The following is a 22,950-nucleotide window of genomic DNA, read 5'->3' as shown; positions in this document are numbered from 1 at the left end:
ATCTGAATCCAGCATTCTGACTGTAGCTGCACTTGAGACAGTGTCTTAGGTCCCTCCCCTCAAGATACACAAATGGATCTGGGGAAGGAGGGTTTCAGAAGCCTACCTATTTGCATTTTTAAATAAAACAATTTAAGCATAACTTGCACAATAAGTACAAGACCGCTTTCAGCAGAAGGGTCAGCCTCATACAGCTTCCTTCAGGAACTGAATCCTTCTTTCCACTTTTGGAGACGTGGGAGCTCCATGCCCTCTATCCCTTACCTCATGAGTCAGCGGAGTCTTCAGCAAAATGCTGCACACCTGAGAGATGCGGACAGAGCAAGAGGAAAAAGTGGGGGAAGCAGGGGACCTAGATTTGCACCTGGCAATGAGGAAGAGATGGAGACACCTAACCAGGCCTGCCTACCACTGGCATACTAGGAAGCTGGCCTGTGTGGGCAGCAGCCCCCTCTCTGGGCATGGCTAAAGGTAGAGGTCTTTTCTGGGAAATGAAGTGGTATGGCTGGCAGGTAGGGGGATGGAGTCTGCAGCACTGTAGGAGAGCTCAGCAGGAGGATCCCTGTGGTGGGGTAACTCCGTGTGTACCTTGTGGCTCTCCGGATATAAAAGGGTAGAAGAGAAGGAACAGAAATGGACAGATGACGAAAAGAAGGGACACCAACACTGCAAGTGTTTCAGTCAGGGCCAGGCCAGCAGGCTTTGTTTCACCGTCCTGGTCTCTTCCTGCATACTCCAGCCCCACTGCTACTGCCCGGACTGTGGAGCACAGAATGGGATCAGGGAGCATGCCCTCCATCCTGAGGAGAACACCAGGTCTCCTCCCTACTGAGCCCCAACCCACCTACCCCCTCCCAAAAGAAAAAAGAAGATTGATGGTGTGATGGTCCAGTTCTTTATTTAGAAACCTGACTGTTCTAGAACATGGTGGGTGGATCTGCAGCCTACCCTTTTCATGGGATCGTGTCAGAGATGGTGGGCAACTTTCTTCCCATTTTCTCAGCAACAGAGAGAAGGTGCTTCAACTCAGAAGCACAGATTGTAGGGAACAGTGTGGAAAGGGAAAGGGGCAGGACATCCCAAGCCAGTCTGGGGGAAGGGGGAAGGCCCTCTGAACAGGCGTGGGCAGGAGTGGGCATGCCTCTTGGGGCCTGCTGACCCACCCCGCCCTTCTTGCTCCCCCTGCCCTACTCCACTCAAAAGATCTCACAACGCTCTAGGTAGGGAGGGCAAAGGAACCCACAAGCTGGGAGACGACACGGGGGAAGCCGGGAGGAAAGGACGCGGGTATGGGGAGAAGCCCAGGAGAGCAAATCTCACAGGCCTAGGAGGTCTTGAGGGCGCTCTCAGCAGTAGCAGCAGCACTCAGCCCGAGGCCCCTCCATACCCCAAGGAGGGCCTCGAAGTCCACAGCTCACAGCTCAGCTCTCCTCTGCTGTTTTGCCTTCAGGGCCCCAGGGGATGGGGGGGAAGGAGGCAGGGCCAGTCTAGGAAGACTCTGGACTCCGTGGTGAGCCACAGGCGGTGGTCTCAGAAGTCAAATTCATCCAGGTCCCCCGTGCCCTCCCCGCCCCGAGAGCCCCACACCCGGCGGTAATTGCTCTCCAGCTCTTTCTGCCGCTGCCGCTCCTTCTGCGCCTCTTCAGCTCCCTGCACCTGGTGGGAGGGCACGGGGGTGAGCGGAGGCCGAGGGAGGCCCCGGGCGCTGGAGGATCCGGGAGGGCAGGCAAGCATGGGGGAGGCAGGAGCCAGCGCACACACTGCTCGTGGGGCTCTGGCTGAGGGCCCGATGCCCAGAACCAATAGCCTCGTCTTACGGATGAGGAAACAGGCTGAGCCAGCGTAGAGGCTGGGAGGTGCCTGGAGGATTCTCAACCACACCCTCAACACCTCAGCTGGTTGCGGGAGAGGGAAGGCTGGAGGTCCAGGACTCGCGGGTGGGGCGCCTCTCACCAAGATATTGAAGAAAATCTCCTTGAGGTTTTTCGTGTCCTCATCAGTCAGCCAGCGTGCATCCTCCTCAGTCCCTTCAGTCCCCGGTCGGACAATCTTGATCTCAATTTTGCCTGGAAAGGACCGGGACGGCCGGTGAATAGAGAGGAGGGGTGGGAGCTTCAGCGCAGGTCCTCTGCCCCCGGACCCCCGGCCGAGGTTCCCAGCCCCTCCACTTCGGCAGCAAGCCCTTCCAACAGCTCTGAATCCAGCCCGCCCTCCAGGGCCCACCTTCGGCTGTGAGTCCCTCCCTCTCCAGCAGCTCTTTCACCAGCCCCTCGATTTGTTTCAGTTGTGGGTTTTCCCGTTTCATCTCGAGGACAGTCAGATCCTGATTGGGGCCTCCGTGACGGAGCTTGGTGACCCGGACCCGGACTCTGTGCTCAGGATCCTCCTCTTAGAGGGGGAGACACACAGGGAGACACAAAGCAGAGCCGTGACTCCAGGGTGAGGGGCTGTGGTGGTCGCCTCTCCCTAAGCCATCAGTTGGTTTCGGCAGTTATTCCATCTCGAACATGTACGTGAGCCAGTGCCCAGAATAAATTAGTGCCCGTCACCCCACCCTGCTGCAGCCCATAAAGCTCCCTCCACCAACCGCAGTCTCCTTTCTTCCCTCCCGACCCGATAATTCTGCCCATCACCTACAGGAAAACGACTGTTTTCTGAAGCAAAAATCAGGCCACCTGGGCCTGCAAAGAAGTTTGTTTTAAGAAGCAGGTTGGAAAACTGGTTTGGCACCCCACAATGTCAGGACTCAAAAGACATTTCAGTGTTTATAATCGAGATAGTGGGATGCAAGGTTTGAAACTAGGACATTCCATCTGGAATGCCTGGTCTCTGCACCCATAGGCCCCGTGGAAGGGACACAAGGGGCGCAAGAGGAAGGGAACTTCGAGTCTGTTCAGGCAGCTGGCTTATGAGCAGCTGGGCTGCCCCACTGACACCCCTGCTGGCTGGGGCCGCTCCCTGCGCAGTGCTAGCCATCGACAGGCAGCACTTGTCACAGACGTGCGGTCTTCGGCACACAGGCTCCTGTCATTCGGTGAATATCTACCGATCACCCACAAGGTGCCGGCCAAAGTGCTAGGCACTGGATGTACAGGAGCAGGCCAGAAAACAGTCACGCAAGCAAGCCAGAGGCCCTGTGGCCTCTGAAAGCTGCTTCCCAAAAGGACGACTAGGAGGTAACCAGGCAAAGGAATAGAGGTGTTGGGAAGAAGGCAAGCGTGAGAACAGTATCCCAGAAAGAGAGAGAGTGAGCATTCTCAGAAGGGATAAAGATGGCGGACCTGGCTGTTCCTTCCTGTCTGATAGTTCTCACCTGCTGGTTGGGGGGATGGGGGACGCTTCTGGGGGACAACCTTCCTTTTCCGGTGCTTCTTCATCAGCTCTGGACTCTGTTTTTCCTCCAGCCTTTTGATGAGTTTGTTGAGAGTGGATGTCAGGGCCAGCATAGCTCGATCACGCTCCGCCTCTTTCTTCAGCCCGTCTGGGTCCAGCTCTTTCTCTGTCTGGGAGGCCCAAGGTGGGGGTGGAGAGTCAAGGGTCTGCAGTGTGAGGGGCAGTCCATGCTCCACGGAGGAGTAGTATCTGAGTCTCATCCTTCTCTCTGTCCCCCTTCCCCACCATCCCCCCTTTTAATTAAGTAAGCAGCTAGCGGTTCAGGGCGCCAGGTCATATGTCCCAGGCAGGCGAGGTGCTGCCCCTGTTCTCCTCCGGTCCCTGGGCCTGTCCCGCCCACAGGTGCTGGCAGCTGCGGAAGCAGCCGGTGGAAGAGTGGAGCTCACCTCCTGGATGATGTTCTCCAGCTCGCGCTCCATGCCCGCCTTCACCTCCGCACGGAGCCGGTCTCGGTCTGACGGGAGCAGTATCCCTTCCAGTTCCTTCTCAAATTCTCCCAGCAGCTGCCTTTCATCCTCATCATCTTCTTCATCCTCATCGTCCTCCTCTTCTTCCAGCTCGTTCTGATGTTCTGGATCACGCTTTTCCTTCACCTCCGGTCCCCTGGGAGAGACTTCTGCAGCACTGTCTCCAGGCTGCTCTTGGCCTGCGTTTGGCTTCCCCTGGGTGGGGATTGGGAGAAAGAGGAAGATGGTAGATGGCTGGGGTTTCTGTAGACACATGGGGGGCAGACAAACAGGGATGTGGTAGCGAGGGACTCAGGAGGAGTCAAGGAAGCTGAGGCAGCTCTTTGGGGCCCAGGTCAGGCCCAGGTCAGGGGTGGTTTTCCGAATGCTCCCAGCAGGGAGGCAGGTTCCACCCCTCCCTGGAGCAGGGCCCATACCTTTCTTGTTCCACCCTTCAGCTCCTCTATCAATCGAATCAAGTCTGCGGGACTCCGAATCACTTTGACCTGCACGTTGTTCTGAAAATCTGTGATGAAAGAATAGGAATGGACCCATTGTGTCTGAAATTAATTCTGTTTTTACTTCCTAAGTAGAGGAATTGAGGAGGCCAAGGAAGGACACGGTCCCTGCCTGCAGGAACTACCTGTCCAGTCTGAGAGATAGGGCCCAACATACCCCTCCAGAGAGCACTCATGTGGCCTAAGGGGGCCTCACAGGTGAGAGAGAGAAGGATGCTAACAAGCTGCCGAGTACCCTGCTCTTTCACGCACTCCTATAAAAAGGAATCTGCTGCTGGCCTGGCTGCCCAACCTCCCTCCCAGTGTTTTAGCTCTATCCCTACCCCCCACCTGCCCCCTGCAGAACCTGAAAATACATTCAAGTGGTAAAGGAGACGTGGAGGGTTCACTCACCATCGTGGGAGCCTGGCGCTGGATCCGTCGCCTCAAGGTTTGGTTCCTGCTCCTGATGAGAAGAAAAGGGCAGAGTCAAGTATGCAGGCTTAGGCATGCCAACCATACTCTTAAAGCAATGACTCTGGGTAAATCCTTGCAACCCTAGGTAAATGGAGGTCATCTCATCATAATGATCTCAGCTTGAGTGGTCCTCCAGCCCAAAGCCCAGGTTCAGCCTCATCAGAGAAACGGCTAGGAAGCTGGCTCTCACCTCAGCCTGTGCCTCCCCCCTTTCTGGCGCCTGTTCCTCTGGCTCGTGAAGCATCTTCCAGAAATCTGATTCCTTACCGTCATCCTTGGCTAGGCTTGCGCCTGGAATACAGAGAACAAGGGAGAGCCTGAAAGGAGGGGAGAAACAGAAGGGAGGAAATAGCATGGGGTTCGTTCTCCTCTATTACTGAGAGGTTAGGGCCCGTAGTACTTTTTCACCCACCCCAACAGTCAGGACTGTTAAGGACAAGACACCCTTGGGTGTACAGGACAATAACACTGCAGAAGGGAAGAAATGGGAGACATGTTTCATGGAACAGGTGACACAAGGGCCTACCTGCTTTCTTTTGGGGCATCACCCCAGGCTTGGTTTCACTCCATATTTGAGGGTCCAGGTCTTGCTGACCCTCTATGGCTTTGTCTCTGTACTGCTTTGAGTCTACTGAAAGACAGTGTGTAGGCAGGACAGGGGCACATTCCTCTCAGCTCTTCAGTACTTTATCTTCTGCATGTCCCTCCCCATGTCTCTCCTTCCTCATTTTAATTACTCACCAGCTTGCCTCTGAATGTAGGCCAGGTACTCCTCAGGCTGCAGGGCAGGGTGACAGAGAATGGCCTGGGGAGCAGCACTGGGCGGGGGCCGGAGGAGAGGGTGAGGGCAGAGCCGAGGAGTCCGAACGGTCAGCACGTAAGAGCAGGACAAGGGCTCATCCACTCGATCAATGTAGTCCCCAGAAATACCAGCGCCCTCGTCACAGAGGAACTGCCAGGACAGAGAGGGTGAGTAAATAGTGATTACCACCAACAATTACCATGAGTTCTTAGAGCAGCTGTCTTCTATTAAGCACTTATAGTTTGTCAGGCACTGTGCATACATTGTGCATATGGCACTTTACATGCATTAGCTCATTTAATTATCACAGAAACCCAGTAAGGGAGGTATTAGTATCTCAACTCTGTGGCTCAAGAAACTTAGGTTTGAGGTGGCTGAGGGACTTATCCAGGCTGACCAGCTGCTAAGTGGTAAAAAATAGGAACTGAACTTGGGCAGCTTAACTGTAGGTAACCAGCTGATTTGTTTCACGTTATTGCTTTATATAAATACCATATGTACCTACTTTTACATATTTGATATATATTTTCATATGTATTTGAAATCTGTATATTCTTTGTGTATGATTTAAAAAAAAATTCAAACAGTTCTAAGGTCCTTGTATTATTCAGAAAGAGAACAAAGATATCAATTAATGTTAGCCTTTGATAAATTTAGCATAGACCACTGTAATTTCTAAAGTAACTATTAAAAGCAGAAGGGAGGCCCCACTTCTGAATAGGAGCAGGAGGAGCTCTGCAGACCCACTGCTTAGTGAAATTCCATTACCGGTGAACATTTTTTTAAAACTCACATTTAAAATCTCTGGAAATTTTCCTAAGGACATACAACAAATTAAAAAACATCTATTCAAGAAAATCTGCTACATCTTGGACAGTGAAAGTGTGTAGTACTTGATCCATGACCTGCTCCCTCCCTCTCTTCCCCCAACCACCACTTCACAGCTCACTTAGACAGATGCTCCACTCCAGGTGAGTGTGGTCCAAAAAACGGGGCTTCCTATCCCCTCAGTATCCAGCCAAGGGATATGGTATTTCACCAGAGGGGCAGGCCACCAATATTTCTCAGTCCTCTCTTGGTCTGAGTTGCAGAGAATAAATTCCTGCTGAATGTGGTCAAGAGATTGAGGACTCCCTTCCTCCACCCAGCCCCACTCATAGGACAGAGGCTCTACCTCAGGTGCAGCAGGACAAGAATATTGGGCCTTGATCCCACCACAGATCACTAAAAGGGCAGAGGTTTCACAACAGGGATGCAAATTGAGAAGACCAGAGGCTATTACCCCTGCCCAGGAGTGTCACTCTGACAGAACTGGATCACTGTCCCTGATACCAGCTCCGGAGCAGGGGCTTAGAGATTCTGCCCAGGGGAGAGGCAATCCATAAGAACAGAGAGCTCCAAAGCTCTTTCCAAAGGAACTGACTTCATGTGAAACAGGGTATGGGGAAGTTTAAGCCTAAGGGCACATTCAAAAAAATGAAAAATTTGATGGTAAGCACTAAAGAAGCTGGTAGCATCAAAAACAACCCCTGGGGGCTTCCCTGGTGGTGCAGTGGTTGAGAGTCCGCCTGCCCATGCAGGGGACACGGGTTCGTGCCCCGGTCTGGGAAGATCCCACATGCCGCAGAGTGGCTGGGCCCGTGAGCCATGGCCGCTGAGCCTGCGCGTCTGGAGCCTGTGCTCCGCAGCGGGAGAGGCCACAACAGTGAGAGGCCCGCGTACCGCAAAAAAAACCAAAAAACAAACCCAACCCCTGTAAAGGGGCCCTAATTTAATTGGATCAGACTAGGGACCAACTTATGCCCCACATGTAACAAACTACAGAGCAATCAGCTGGCAATTAGTGGGTAAGAACAGCTGGGTATGATACCAGCAGAGGCAGACAGGGTAACACATCAGCAGAAGAGACAGTCAAAGTGAGCCCTGCTGAAACCACTGTCATCTCATGTGACTGTGTGCATGTCCAAGGCTGTACCCTCAGAGAAGTGACATCAGAGGCTTCATACTGTAGGAGAAGTAGACTTCATTAAAATAGCCCAGCCAAGGGGCTTCCCTGGTGGCGCAGTGGTTGAGAGTCCGCCTGCCAATGCAGGGGACACGGGTTCGTGCCCCGGTCTGGGAAGATCCCACATGCCGCAGAGCGGCTGGGCCCGTGAGCCATGGCCGCTGAGCCTGCGCGTCCGGAGCCTGTGCTCCGCAACGGGAGAGGCCACAACAGTGAGAGGCCCGCGTACCGGAAAAAAAAAAAAAAAAAAAAAATAGCCCAGCCAAGTCACTAAAGAAACAAGCAAACAACCAAAACAAGTCTTGTGGTGGAGGGCAAGAATCAGTATTCAGACTTGCTTCAATATAATACCCAAAATGTCCAGTTTTCAACAAAAAATTATGAGATATGCAAAGAAACAGTTCAGTGTGACGCATACACAGGAAAAAAGCAGGCAACAGAAAATGCCTGTGAGAGGGCACAGATGTTAGATTTCACAGAGAAACATTTTTTTAACATCTTTATTGGAGTATAATTCCTTTACAATGGTGTGTTAGTTTCTGCTTTATAATAGATAAACATTTTAAAGTAGTCATTATAAATATGTTCAAGGAGCTAAGAACTTAAATCATACAAAGTGTTCTCCTATAATTCAAAAAGATACACGCACCCCTATGTTAACAGCAGCACTGTTTACAATAGCCAAGACATGGAAACAAATGTCCATCAACAGATGAATAGGATGGATGAATGGATAAAGATGATGTGGTACACATGTACAATGGAATACTACTCAGCTGTAAAAAAGGATGAAATAATGCCATTTGCAGCAACATGGATGGACCTAGAGATGACCATATTAAGTGAGGTAAGTCAGAAAGAGAAAGACAAATACATTATGATACCACATATGAATCTAAAATATTATACAAATGAACTTATCTATGAAACAGAAATAGACTCACAGACATAAAGAACCGACTTGTGATTGCCAAGGGGGAGGGGAGGTGGAGGAGAGAAGGACTGGGAGTTTGGGATTGGCAGATGCAAACTATTATATATAGACTGGATAAACAACAAGGTCCTACTGTATAGGAAACTATATTCAATATCCTGTGATAAACCACAATGGAAAAGAATTATGAAAAAGAATGTATATATAACTGAATCACTTTGCTGTACAGCAGAAATTAACACAACATTGTAAATCCAGTATACTTCAATGAAATAAATCAAAAAAGGAAAGGAGGGGCAAAGTATGTTCTCTGACCACAATGGAATGATATTAGAAATCAATAATATAAAGGAATTTGGGGGAATTCATAAATATGTGGAAATTAAACAATATACTCCTAAGTAGCCAATGGCTCAAAGAAGAAATCACAAGAAAATTAGAAAATACTAAGATGAGTGAAAACACAAGACACAATATATCAAAACTTGCGGAATGCAGCTAAAGCAGTGCTTAGAAGAAAATTATTACCTGTAAAATACAAAGAAGAAGAAAGATATCAAACCCATAACCTGAAAAAGAAAAGCAAACTAAACCCAAAGCAAGCAGGGGGAAGGAAATAATATGGATTAGAAGAGAAATGAATGAAATAGAGAACAGAAAAGCAATAGAGAAAATAAACTAAAAGTTGATTTTTGAAAAGATAAATAAAAGTGACAAAACTTTAACTAGACTAACCAAGAAAAAAAGAGAAGACTCAAATTAGTACAGTTGAGAATGAAAGAAGGAACATTACTACCAACCTTACAGATATAAAAAGGATTGTAAAGGAATACGATGATGACCTATATGCCAACAAATCAGATAACTCAGATGAAATGGACAAATTTCTAGAAAGACACAAACTACCAAAACTGACTCAAGAAGAAACAGACAATCTGAATAGACCAGTAACTAGTAAAGAGATTAAGTTAGTAATTAAAACACTAGCTACATAGAAAAGCTTGGGTCAGGTGGGTCTACTGATGAATTCTATCAAACATTTAAAAAATAAAAATACCAATCGGTCTCAAACTCTTCAAAAAATAGAAGAGGAGAGAATACTTCCCAACTCATTCTATGAGACAAGTATTACCCTGACACCAAATCTAAAGATATCACAAAAAAGGAAACCACAGGCCAAAATCTCTCATGATTATAAACCCCCAAATCCTCAACTAGTTAAATGAATTCCACAACATATAAAAAGGATTACACACCATGGCCAAGTGGGATTTATTCCAGGAGTACAGGGTTGGGTTAACATTTTTAAAATCAATTAATTTAATTAATACATCCTATCAATAGAATAAAGGACCAAAACCACATGATTATCTCAATGGATACAGAAAAAGCATTTGACAAAATTCAGTATCTCTTCATGATCAAAACATTCAACAAACAAGGAAAAGGGGAACTTCATCGATCTGATAAAAGGCATCTATAGGACTTCCCTGGTGGCACAGTGGTTAAGAATCCGCCTGCCAAAGCAGGGGACACGGGTTTAATCCCTGGTCCGGGAAGATCCCACATGCCGCGGAGCAGCTAAGTCCATGCGCCACAACTCCTGAGCCTGCGCTCTAGAGCCCACGAGCCACAACTACTGAAGCCTGTGCGCTCTAGGGCCCGCATGCTGCCAACGACTGAGCCCGTGTGCTGCAACTACTGAAGCCCGTGCGCCTAGAGCCTGTGCTCCGCAACAAGAGAAGCCACCGCGATAAGCCCGCACACCTCAACAAAGAGTAGCCCCTGATCGCTGCAACTAGAGAAAGCCCGCACACAGCAATGAAGACCCAATGCAGCCAAAAAAAAAAAAAAAAAAAAAAAGTAGCCATTTATTAAAAAAAAAAAAAAGGCATCTATGAAAAATCCACAGCTAACACTATACTTAATGGTAAAAAACTGAATGGTTTCCTCCTGAGATCAGGAACAAGAGAAGGATGTCTGCTCATGCCACTTCTATTCAACATCATACTGGGGGTTCTGACTAGGGCAATTAAGCAAGAAAATGAAATAAAAGGCATCTAGATTAGAAAAACTAAAACTATCTTTATTTACAAGATGACCTGTTCTTGCATATAGAAAATCCTAAGGAATCTACTAGAAAAAAAAAAAACATTACAAATAAATGAGTTCAGTAGGTTACAGGATATAGGAATCAACTGTATTTCTATACACCTGCAATGAACAATCCAAAAATAAAATTAATAGTTACATTTGCAATAGCATCAAAAAGAATTAGGTAATTGGGAATAAATGTAGCAAAATAAGTGTAGAACTATTATTCTGAAAACTACAGAATACTAAATCAACTATACTTCACACTTTTTTTTTTTCTGCCATGTGGCTTGCAGGAGCTTAGTTCCCCGACCAGGGATCAAACCCGTGCCCCCTGCACTGGAAGCACAGAGTCAACCACTGGACCGCCAGGGAACTCCCTAAATCAACTATACTTCAATTTTTAAAATTTTTTTAAAAATAATAATATAAAAACAATATGACTTCCCTGGTGGCGCAGTGATTAAGAATCTGCCTGCCAATGCAGGGGACACGTGTTCCATCCCTGGCTGGGGAAGATTCCCACATGCCCCAGAGCAACTAAGCCTGTGTGCCACAACTACTGAAGCCCACACGCCCTAGAGCCCCTGTGCTGCAACTACTGAGCCTGTGTGCTGCAACTACTGAAGCCCACGTGTCTAGAGCCCATGCTCTGCAACAAGAGAAGCCACCACAATGAGAAGCCCGTGCACAACGAAGACCCAATGCAGCCAAAACAAAAAAACAAAAAACCCCCAATTCTTTAACACCCACTATGTCCCAGGAAAAAAACAAAACAAAAAAACTTCCAAAACTACAAAACATTGCTGAACGAAATTAAAGACAAACAGAAGGACATCCAAGTTCACAGATTACAAGACTTAATATTGTTAAGATGACAATACTCCCCCAATTGATCTTCAGATTCAATGCAATCTCCATCAAAATTTCAGACATGTTCTTTGCAGAAATTAACAAACTGTTCCTAAAATTCATACGAAAATTTGAGGAACTCCACATAGCCAAAACAATCTTGAAAAAAAAGAACAGGATTGGATTTCGAATTGTACTTATGGATTTCAAAACTTGCTACAAAGCTACAATAATCAAGACATTGTGGTACTGACATAAGTATAAATATATAGACCAAGAAAACAGAATTGAGAGTCCAGAAATTAATTTTCACTGTTATCATCATTTGATTTTCAACAATGTTACCCAGAAGATTCAGTGGGAATTGTCTTTTCAACAGTTGATGCTAGGTCAACTGTATATCTACAAGCAAAAGAATGAAGTTGGACTCCTACTTCCTACCATATACAAAAAATTAAATCCAACTGGATCAAAGACCTACATGTAAAACTATAAAACTCTTAGAAAGAAACATAGGTGTAAGTCTTCCTGGCAATCGTTTGTTGGATACAACATCAAAAGCACAAGTAACAACAACAAGACAAATTGGAATCCATCAAAATTAAAGGCCTTTGTGTTGCAAAGGACACCATCAAGAATGTGAACTGGCAACCCACAGAATGGGAGAAAATATTTGCAAATCACACATCTGAGAAGGGACTTGTACCCAGAATATATAAAGAAATTTTACAACTCCATAATAAAACGACGCTGCAATTTTTAAATGGGCAAAAGATCTGAATAGATATTTCTCCAAAGAAGATAGACAAATTGCTAGTAAGCCCATGAAAAGATGCTCCACATCGTTAACCATCAGGGAAATGCAAATCAAAACCACAACGAGATGCCGTTTCATACTTACTAGGAAGGCTATAGGCAAAAAGATGAAAAACAAGTGTTGATGGGGATGTGGAGAAACTGAAACCCTCATACACCACTTGTGGGATTATAAAATGATGCTACTGCTTTGCAAACAGTCTGGCAGTTTCTCGAAAGGTTAAACATAGAATTACCATATGATCCAACAATTCTACTCCTTGGTATGTACCAAAAGAAATGAGAACATATGTCCACGCAAAAACTTGTTCACATATGTTAAAAGCAGCATTGTTCATAATAGCCAAACAGTGCAAACAACCCAAGTATTCATCAACTGATGAATGGATAAATAGAATGTGGAATATTATTTGGCAATAAAATGTAATGAAGTGCTAGTACATGCTATGCACAGATGGTCCTTGAAAACACGGTAAATGAAAGAAGCCAGATACAAAAGGTCACACGTTGCGTAATTCCATCTATATGAAATGCCCAGAATAAGCAAATCTATAGAGTGAAAGATTAGAGGTTGTCTAGAGGGGAGGATGGGGTTTGGAGGAGAGGTGGAATGGAAAGTAACTGCTAAAGGGTAGTAGATTTCTTTTATGGTGATGACAGTGTTCTAAAATTGATTGTGGTGATAGTTGTACAACTCTGAATATACGAAAAACCACTGAATTGCACACTGAATTGTGTGGTATGTGAATTATATCTCAATAAGGACGTTATTTAAAAAAATAAAGAGCATAACTTCCCACTGAGATGAGAGAAAAAGTGGCATAATTAAGACAAAATAAAACAAACCAAAAGCAAGAAAGGGGAGAAAAAGAAAGTGGAACAGAAGAAAGCATAAAATAAAACGTTAGACATAAGTCCAAATATATACACACACACATATATAAATGGTTAAAAATGGTTAAAAATACAAGTATATGCTGTTTAGAGACACATTTAAAACATAAGAATATAGAAAAGATAAAAGCAAAAGGATGAAAAAATAAGTAAACATAACTCAATGAAAGCTGTTACAGCTATATTATTATCACACAAGAGACTTTAAGTAAAAAAATTACTAAGATAAAGAAGGTCAATTCATAATGTTAAAATGTTCAATTTGTGAGGAAGATAATTTAAATTGTGTGTAATTCTTTATCTTCCTTATTGTCTGTCTCTCCCAACTAGAGCAGGCAATTCTGTCTGTTGTGTTCTCTGAAATATCGCTAGCAACTATAAAAGTGCCTGGCACATAGAAGCACTTAATAAACATTTGTTGAATAAATTAATACATAGCCCCAAGATACAAAAGCAACAACTGACAGAATAATGATGAATAAATTGAAAGAATAATAAGGAATAACACACAAATCCATAATTATAGCGGGAGACAAAGCAGTAAGGATACAAAAGATTTGAACAGCAGTAAGGATACAAAAGATTTGAACAATCATGACCTGAAAGACATACAGAAAACACTGTGCCTAACAGTAGAGGACACATTCTTTTCAAGGACAAAGAATCATTCACAGAAATTGACATATACTGGACCATACAAGTCTCAACAAATTGAAACTTACATGGCCCAGGACTTGTATTTGAGGACTCAAATTAAATGGTACCACCATTAAAATCTATATAATTATGAGATATATAAGATAATCAGGGAAATAAAATTATTGAATATTTGGTGATAAGAAATTATGGTTAATTTTTTAGTGTGATATGGTATTGTGGTTATATTTTTAAAAGGGCTCTAGTCTTTTAGGGATAATACAGAAATATTTGTGGATGAAATGATATGATGTCTGTTAATTTGTTTCCAAATAATCTGGGAGTGGAGGTGTAGTGCAGGGAGGTAGGCAAGGGGATAGATGAAATGAGAGTGGCCATATTGGCTCAAGCCAGACGATACACAGGTGGGTCACTGGAAAATTATCTCTGATTCTATGTTTTAAATTTTCCATAACAAAAAATTTTAAAAAGACAATCATTAAATATATATAACCTGCACCCAGCAATTACACTTTCAAGATACAGTTACACATATACATATGTATAATGGAATAATCTTTTGTAATGACAAAAAGTAGGGGGGAAACTATTTTAATCAGTACAGTAATGGTGACAAAATGATAGAATATTCACACAATGGAACATTATGCAAATATGAAAACAAAGAATAAAGTTCTAGATGTACTGCCATTGAAAGATGTCTAAGAATTATTGTCAAGATATACAAAAACAAGGTGCAGAATGTGTGTTTAATATACTGTGTATTGTGTGTAAACAAAGGGAACAGGAAATAAGAATCTCTAGTCATAATTGCTTTTTTTTTTTTTTTTTTTTTTCGGTACGCGGGCCTCTCACTGTTGTGGCCTCTCCCGTTGCGGAGCACAGGCTCCAGACGCACAGGCTCAGCGGCGATGGGCCATGGCTCACGGGCCTAGCCGCTCTGCGGCATGTGGGATCTTCCCGGACTGGGGCACAAACCCGTGTCCCCTGCATCGGCAGGCGGACTCTCAACCACTGCGCCACCAGGGAAGCCCCAAAATTGCAATCTTACACATCCTTCAGAGTATAGAAAAAGTGAACATTTTTCAACTTATTTTCTGAGGCTAGCATAACCTTGTCACTAAAGCATGATAAGGACAGTACTAGAAGGAAAAACGACAGGTCAATATCTCTTAGGAGATACACTATACAAGATGCTTTAAAACATCACAAACTGAGCCCATCAAGATATAAAAGGATAGTCAAAGGTAATACATATGACTGAATTGGGTTCATCTCAGGAAAGCAAAATTGGTTTAACATTAGAAAAGCAATAAATAACTTAATGTCAAATCACAGATATAGAGAATAAACTAGTGGTTACCAGTGGGGAGATGAAGAGGGGGGCAATATAGGGATAGAGGATTAAGAGGTACAAACTATAATGTATAAAATAAACTACAAGGATATACTGTATAACACAGGGAATACAGCCAATATTTTATAGTAACTATAAATGGAGTATAACCTTTAAAAATTGTGAATCACCATATTGTACACCTGTAATTTATATAATATCAACTACTATACTTCAATTTTTTTAAATGTTTTAATAAGAGCAAAAAAATTTCTGAGTGTATAAAAAGAAGCTAACAATGGTTACCTTTTTATGGGGATGGGAAGAGACAGATGAGGGGAAAGGTGTGTTGAGGCTTTTCTCTGTATACTTTGTAAAGCATTTCTACATTGGAGCTATGAAAATTTAATACCTATTCAAAAATTAAATATAAAATTTTTTAAGTGTGAAAAAAATCCAAGTTAGAAAGAGAACAGAATAAACTTAAAAGAAGAAGAAGGAAAGAAATAAAAAAGATAAAATAATGAAGATGTTAATGAAATGTTAATCAGACAATAGAGAGGATAAAGAAGGTCAAAAGGTAGCTCTTGGACTAATAGATAAATCCCTGGCAAGACAGATCAACAAAAAGAGAAAAGGTAAAGTCAATATTAGGAATTAAAAAGGGGGTATATCTACAAAAACAGATTTTAAATAAAAATAAAACACTAACTTTACGCTAATACATTTGAAAATTTAGGAATGAAATAATGGCCTAAGAAATTATAATTTATTAATGCTTCATGACATAGTAAACCTAAAAAATTTTATTATCATTAAGTAAATTAAAACAGTAGTAAAAACCATGCCCACAATATACCAATATTGTGGTGAATTGTGGGGATGAGGCAGTTTTACAGAGTTCTCCCAAACCTTTAAAGAACTGATGAATTCCTATCTTAGCAAACTATTTCAGAGGACAGAGAAAGAGGGAAGATTCTCAAGGCACTTATGAAGCTAATATTACCTGATACCAAAAGAAGGTAAGCACAATACAAAAAAAGAAAATTATAGACCAAGTCACACATGAAAATACCTGTAAAAATCACGTTTTAGGAGACTGAACATAGCAATGTGCTAATAATAGTTCATGACGATGGATTATCCCAGAAGTGCAAGGGTAAAAAACCTTAGAAAATGAATTACTTTAATTTACCATATCAAAAAACAGAGATGAAAAACCACAGGACCCTCTTAATAGATACAGAAAAACATGTGTTAAAATTCCACAGCTTTGCATCATGAAAGTATTCAGCAAATTAGGAATAGAATGGATCTTCATTCACCTGATAAAGAGTGTCTACAAAAAGCCTACAGGAAAATATGTTAATAGTGTAACTTCAGGGACTTCCCTGGTGGTCCAGTGGTTAAGACCCTGCACTCCCGGGCTTCCCTGGTGGCGCAGTGGTTAAGAATCCGCCTGCCAATGCAGGGGACACGGGTCTGAGCCCTGGTCCGGGAAGATCCTACATGCCGCTGAGCAACTAAGCCCATGCGCCGTAACTACTGAGCCTGCGCTCTAGAGCCTGTGGGCCACAATTACTGAGCCTGTGCTCTAGAGCCCGCGAGCCACAGCTACTGAGCCCGCGTGCCTAGAGCCTGTGCTCCACAACAAGATAAGCCTGCACACGCAACAAAAGAGTAGCCCCCGCTCGCCACAACTAGAGAAAAGCCCGCATGCAGCAATGAAGACCCAACGCAGCCAAAAGTATATAAATAAATTTATTTTAAAAAAACAAAACAAAAACCTTGGTTAAATACCCTGCGCGGGCTTCCCTGGTGGCATGGTGGTTAAGAATCCACCTGCCAATGCAGGGGACACGGGTCTGAGCCCTGGTCCGGGAAAAGCCCACATGCTGCGGAGCAACTAAGCCCGTGCACCACAACTACTGAGCCTGCGCTCTAGAGCCTGCAAGTCACAACTACTGAGGCCGTGAGCCTGAAGCCCATGCTCCACAACAAGAGAAGCCACCACAATGAGAGATCTGTGCACCGCAAGGAAGAGTAGCCCCAACTCACCACAACTAGAGAAAGCCTGTGCGCAGCAATGAAGACCCAACGCAGCCAAAAATAAGTAAATAAAATAGATAAATTTAAAAAAATAATAAATAAATAAAGACCCTGCACTCCCAATGCAGGGGGCTCAAGTTTGATCCCTGGTCAGGGAAGTAGATCCTGCATGCTGCAAATGAAAAAAGATCCTGCATGCCGCAACTAAAGATCCTGCACTGGGACTTCCCTAGTGGCGCAGTGGTTGAGAATCTGCCTGCCAATACAGGGTACACAGGTTCGATCCCTGGTCCGGGAAGATCCCACAACCCGTGTAGCAACTAAGCCCATGTGCCACAACTACTGAGCCTGCACTCTAGAGCCCATGAGCCACAACTACTGAGCCCTCGTGCCACAACTACTGAAGCCCGTGTGCCTAGAGCCGATGCTGCGCAACAAGAGAAACCACCGCAATGAGAAGGCCACGCACTGCAGTGAAGACCCAACACAGCCAAAAAAAAAAAAAAGATCCCGCACACTGTAACTAAAGATTTTGCACACCACAACGAAGATCCTGTGTGCCACAACTAAAAAAAAAAAAAAAAAGACCTGGCACAGCTAAATAAATAAAATATTTTTACAAACTAGTGTAACTTCAGGAGCACTCCCTTTAAAGTCAGGAACAAGTCAAAGATGGCCATCATCACCATTTCTATTGCACTGTAAGTATAAGGAAAATGAAATGTATATGAATTAGAAAGGAAGAAACCAAAATTCTCCCTATTTGCAGATGACATGATTATTTACACAGAAAATCCATGGGAATCTGCAAACTATTAGACATGAGAGAGTTCAGCAAAGTTGCTGAATACAAGATCAATACATAAAATCAATTAATGTGACCATACACCAGCAACAATCAGTCATAAGATGTAATTTTTAAAAGATGCCATTTACAACTGCATCAAAAACTATAAGGTGCCTGTATGCTTGAAACATGTACATATACACACAAGACACAAATAAACAAAAGCTACAAGGTATCTAGAGGACTAACCTCACATAAGATGTACGAGAGCTTCACAGAGAAAATTTAAATCTTACTAAAGTACAAGACAATAAAAAGAAGTAAACATCATGATCATAGTATATGAAGACTCAATATCATAAAATATCAATTCTCTCCAAATTAATCCAAATTAATCTAAAATTCAACATACTTCCAGTTAAAATTCCCAAAACAGTTTTACACAGAACTTATCCAATAATAGCCCAGATGGTTTTGAAGAACAAAGGAAAATGCACATTATCAGATAAAAAAACTTAGTAACAGACTTTTAAAACAGAAGCCAATAAGAAAGTGCACACATATATTGGAACCTGATAAATGACTGAGGTGGTGCTACAAATCAGAGAGGAAATGCAGATTACTCAATAAATGATGCTGGGACAACTGGTTATCCTGATGGAAATTAGGTATATTTAGGTCCCAAGCTTACACTATACATTAAATTTTTGATTGAATTAAAGTCCAAAATATAATAAGAAATCTTCTAAAACTTCAAAAATATAGGTGAATAGAAAAGTATTTAATAAAAGATCCAAAGTACAAACTATAAAGAAAAAGACTGAAAATTTTAATCATATTGGAATTAAGGATTCAAAACTAATATACAGAAAGCTGCTGCATTTCTATACACTAACAATGAAATAGCAGAGAAATTAAGAAAACAATCCCATTTACCACTGCATCAAAAACAATAAAATACCTAGGAATAAACCTACCTAAGGAGGCAAAAGACTTACTCCAAAAATTATTAGACATTGATGAAAGAAAGTGAAGTTGACACAAACAGATGGAAAGATATACCGTGTTCTTGGGTTGGAAGAATATTGTTAAAATGACCATACTACCCAAGGTAATCTACAGATTCAATGCTTTCCCTATTAAAATACTAGTGGCATTTTTCACAGGACTAGAACAAAAATTTTTTAATTTGTATGGAAACACAAAAGACCCCAAATAGCCAAAACAATCATGAGAAAGAAGAACAGAGGTAGAGGAATCACTCTTCCTGACTTGAGACAATACTACAAAGTTACAGTAATCAAAACAGTATGGCACTGGCACAAAAACAGACACATAGATCAGTGGAACAGCATAGAAAGCCCAGAAATAAACCATGCACTTACGGTCAATTAATCTATGACAAAGGAGGCAAGAATATACAATGGAGAAAAGACAGTCCCTTCAGCAAGTGGTACTAGGAAAACTGGACAGCTACATGTGAAATAATTAAATTAGAACATTCTCTAACACCATATACAAAAAATAAACTCAAAATGGATAAAAGACCTAAATATAAGACCAGATACTGGGACTTCCCTGGTGGCACAGTGGTTAAGAATCCGCCTGTCAATGCAGGGGACATGGGTTCGATCCCTGGTCCGGGAAGATCTCACATGCCTCAGAGCAACTAAGCCCGTGTGCCGCAACTACTGAGCCTGAGCTCTAGAGCCCACGAGCCACAACTACTGAGCCCACATGCCACAACTACTGAAGCCTGCATGCCTAGAGCCTGAGCTCCGCAACAAGAGAAGCCACTGCAATGAGAAGCCTGCTTGCCGCAACTAGAGAAAAGCCAGCCCACAGCAACGAAGACCCAACGCAGCCAAAACAAACAAACAAAACAGATACTATAAAACTCCTAGACGAAAACATAGGCAGAACACTCTTTGACATAAATCACAGAAAATTTTTTTGGCTCCGTCTCCTAGAGAAGTGGAAATAAAAGCAAAAATAGGGCTTCCCTGGTGGCGCAGTGGTTGAGAGTCCGACGCCTGCCGATGCAGGGGACACGGGTTCGTGCTCCGGTCCGGGAAGATCCCACATGCTGCGGAGCGGCTGGGCCCGTGAGCCATGGCTGCTGAGCCTGCGCATCTGGAGCCTGTGCTCCGCAACGGGAGAGGCCACAACAGTGAGAGGCCCGCGTACCACACACACACAAAAAAAAGCAAAAATAAACAAATGGGATCTAATTAAACTTAAAAGCTTTTGCACAGCAAAGAAAACCATAAACAAAATGAAAAGACAACCTATGGAATGGGAGAAAATATTTGCAAACAATGTGACCAACAAGGGCTTAATTTCCAAAATATACAAACAGCTCATACAGCTCAATATCAAAAAAACAAACAACCTAATCAAAAAATGGGCAGAAGATCTAAATAGACATTTCTCCAGAAAAGACATACAGATGGCCAATAGGCACATGAAAAGATGCTCAACATTGCTAATTATCAGAGAAATGCAAATCAAAACTACAATGAGGTATCACCTCACACCAGTCAGAATAGCCATCATTAAAAAGTCTACAAATAATAAATGCCGCAGAGGGTGTGGTGAAAAGGGAATCCTCCTATGCTGTTGGTGGGAATGTAAATTGGTGCAGCCACTATGGAAAACAGTATGGAGGTTCCTTAAAAAACTAAAAATAGAGTTACATATGATCCAGCAATCCCACTCCTGGGCATATATCTGGATAAAACTATAATTCAAAAAGAAACATGCACCCTAATGTTCACAGCAGCACTATTTACAATAGCCAAAACATGGAAGCAACCTAAATGTCCATTGACAGATGAATGGATAAAGAGATGTGGTATATATACACAATGGAATACTACTCAGCCATAAAAACAATGAAATAATGCCATTTGCAGCAACATGTATGCACCTAGAGATTATCATACTAAGTGAAGTAAGTCAGAAAGAGAAAGACAAATATCATATATCACTTATATGTGGAATCTAAAATATGATACAAATGAACTTATTTACAAAACAGAAACAGACTCATAGACACAGAAAATAAACTTATGGTTACCAAAGGGGAAAGGGGGTGGGGAGGGATCAATTCAAAGTTTGGGATTAGCAGATACACACTACTGTATATAAAATAAACAGTAAGGACCTACTGTATGGCATAGGGAACTATATTCAATATCTTGTAATAACCTATAATGGAAAAGAATCTGAAAAAATATATATAACTGAATCACTTTGCTGTATACCTGAAACTAACATAACATTGTAAATCAACTATACTTCAATAAAAAGTTTGTTCTGAAAAAAAATTTTGTTAATTAAAAGTACATTTAAGACATTCTAAACAAAAGAAAAAGATAAGCTATAGAGAAAATGTAAGTAACTAAAGAATTAAATATGGAATATATAAAAAATGCCTACCTAACTCATTCTATGAGGCTAGCATTACCCTGATACCAAAGCCCGACAAAGGTATTACAAGACAAGAAAATTATAGACCAATATCCCTTGTGAATACAGATGCAAAATTTCTCAACAAAGTATGAGGAAAACAAATTCAGCAGCACACTGAAAGCATTATACATCATGATTTATGTGGGATTTATTCCAGGAATGCAAAGATGGTTCAACATATAAAATAATCAATCTATATAACATAATACATCACATCAATATAATAGAATGCAGAAAAAAGCCACATGATCATCTCAATTCATGTAGAAAAAGCATTTAACAAAATTCAACATTCTTTCATGATAAAATCACTTGATAAACTAGGAAGAGAAGAGAATGTCTCAACGTGATAAAGGCCATACATGAAAACCCCACCACTAATGTCACACTCAATGATGAATGAATGAGAGCTTTTCCCCTAATATTAGGAACAAGATAAGGATGCCTACTTTATGTCACTTCTACTTAACAGACTACTAGAAGTTCTAACCAGAGCAATTAAGCAAGAAAAAGAAATAAAGGGCATCCAAATTGGAAAGGAAGAAGTAAATTTATCTCTGTTTCAGAGGTGACATGACATTACACATAGAAAATCCAAAGGAAGCCATGCTCGCCTTCTGAGATGGACCACATTCTGCTTATGGAATGTGAATCTCTCCTTTCACTTTACTATGGCTTGCTTGTTGAATTCTTTCCTGCACAAAATCAAGGACCCTCACTTGATGGCTCATCCCAGGAACTCGCCTGAGACCTGGGACATGACCATCCTCTTGTGCCTCATTTTCCTGCAACCCCTTTGCAAAGGATATTAATAAATCTCCTTCTTACCTATCACTTTCCCTCTTGCTGAATTCCTTCTGCTCTGAAACATAAAGAACCTGAGCTTCATTAAGTCCTGAGACGAGCTGTGTGGTTTCACTTGGAAGACTGTGGGTTTGAGTCCCACCTGGGGTGCGGTTTTAGCTCCTCCTCAAGAGATATACATAACAATCTGATACAGTCTTTGAGTTCTGCAGGAACTAAGGCCCCCACCCAGATAGAGGACAGAATGATGATACTGACCTTTCTGACTTCAACCCACTAAAGCTTGGACTCTGTCCACTTCCGCCCCAATTCTATGCTCATCTCCTCTACTCAAGCCTCTTCATGAGTATGCATGTACCCTTAGCTCAAAAATTCCCCAATTTTGCTGTTCGGGGAGACACTGCTTTGGGAAAGATCCCCCCTGTCCTTCGTAATTGCTGCAAGTACTAAATCCTTCCTTCTCCTGAAAAAAAGAAAAGAAAAGAAAAGAAAATCCAAAGGAACCCAAACAAAAAAATTGTTAGAGCTAATAAATGAATTCAGCAAAGATGCAGGATATAAAATCAACATGCAAATATCAGTTGTATCTCTATACACTTGCAATGAACAATTCAAAAAGGAAATTAAAAAAAA

The 22,950-nt window shown here is 42.7% G+C and overlaps 1 protein-coding gene across 5 annotated transcripts in view; it reads right to left on the bottom strand.

The window, feature by feature from the left end:
• Positions 1–881: 881 nt before the first annotated feature.
• The window catches only part of OS9 (OS9 endoplasmic reticulum lectin), a 29,308-nt gene continuing 7,239 nt past the window's right edge, over positions 882–22,950 (bottom strand). The window contains exons 6-15 of one of the 5 annotated variants that reach the window (XM_082635239.1): positions 5,555–5,765; positions 5,340–5,441; positions 5,004–5,104; positions 4,751–4,802; positions 4,277–4,365; positions 3,780–4,055; positions 3,314–3,503; positions 2,224–2,388; positions 1,954–2,066; positions 882–1,656 (exon numbers count right to left, since the gene is read on the bottom strand). In XM_082635239.1, the coding sequence (XP_082491365.1) occupies positions 1,531–1,656; positions 1,954–2,066; positions 2,224–2,388; positions 3,314–3,503; positions 3,780–4,055; positions 4,277–4,365; positions 4,751–4,802; positions 5,004–5,104; positions 5,340–5,441; positions 5,555–5,765 (1,425 nt within the window). In that variant the 3' untranslated portion in view covers positions 882–1,530. Of the gene's footprint in view, positions 1,657–1,953; positions 2,067–2,223; positions 2,389–3,313; positions 3,504–3,779; positions 4,056–4,276; positions 4,366–4,750; positions 4,803–5,003; positions 5,105–5,339; positions 5,445–5,554; positions 5,766–22,950 lie in introns of all 5 variants that reach the window. The other 4 variants (XM_082635238.1, XM_082635240.1, XM_082635241.1 and 1 more) reach the window with 4 other exon arrangements.

This window comes from Mesoplodon mirus, assembly GCF_964341445.2.
Source record: "Mesoplodon mirus genome assembly, chromosome: 11".
In the NCBI taxonomy this organism is placed as follows: Eukaryota; Metazoa; Chordata; class Mammalia; order Artiodactyla; family Ziphiidae; genus Mesoplodon; species Mesoplodon mirus.
This window is presented reverse-complemented; position numbering and strand designations above follow the sequence as displayed.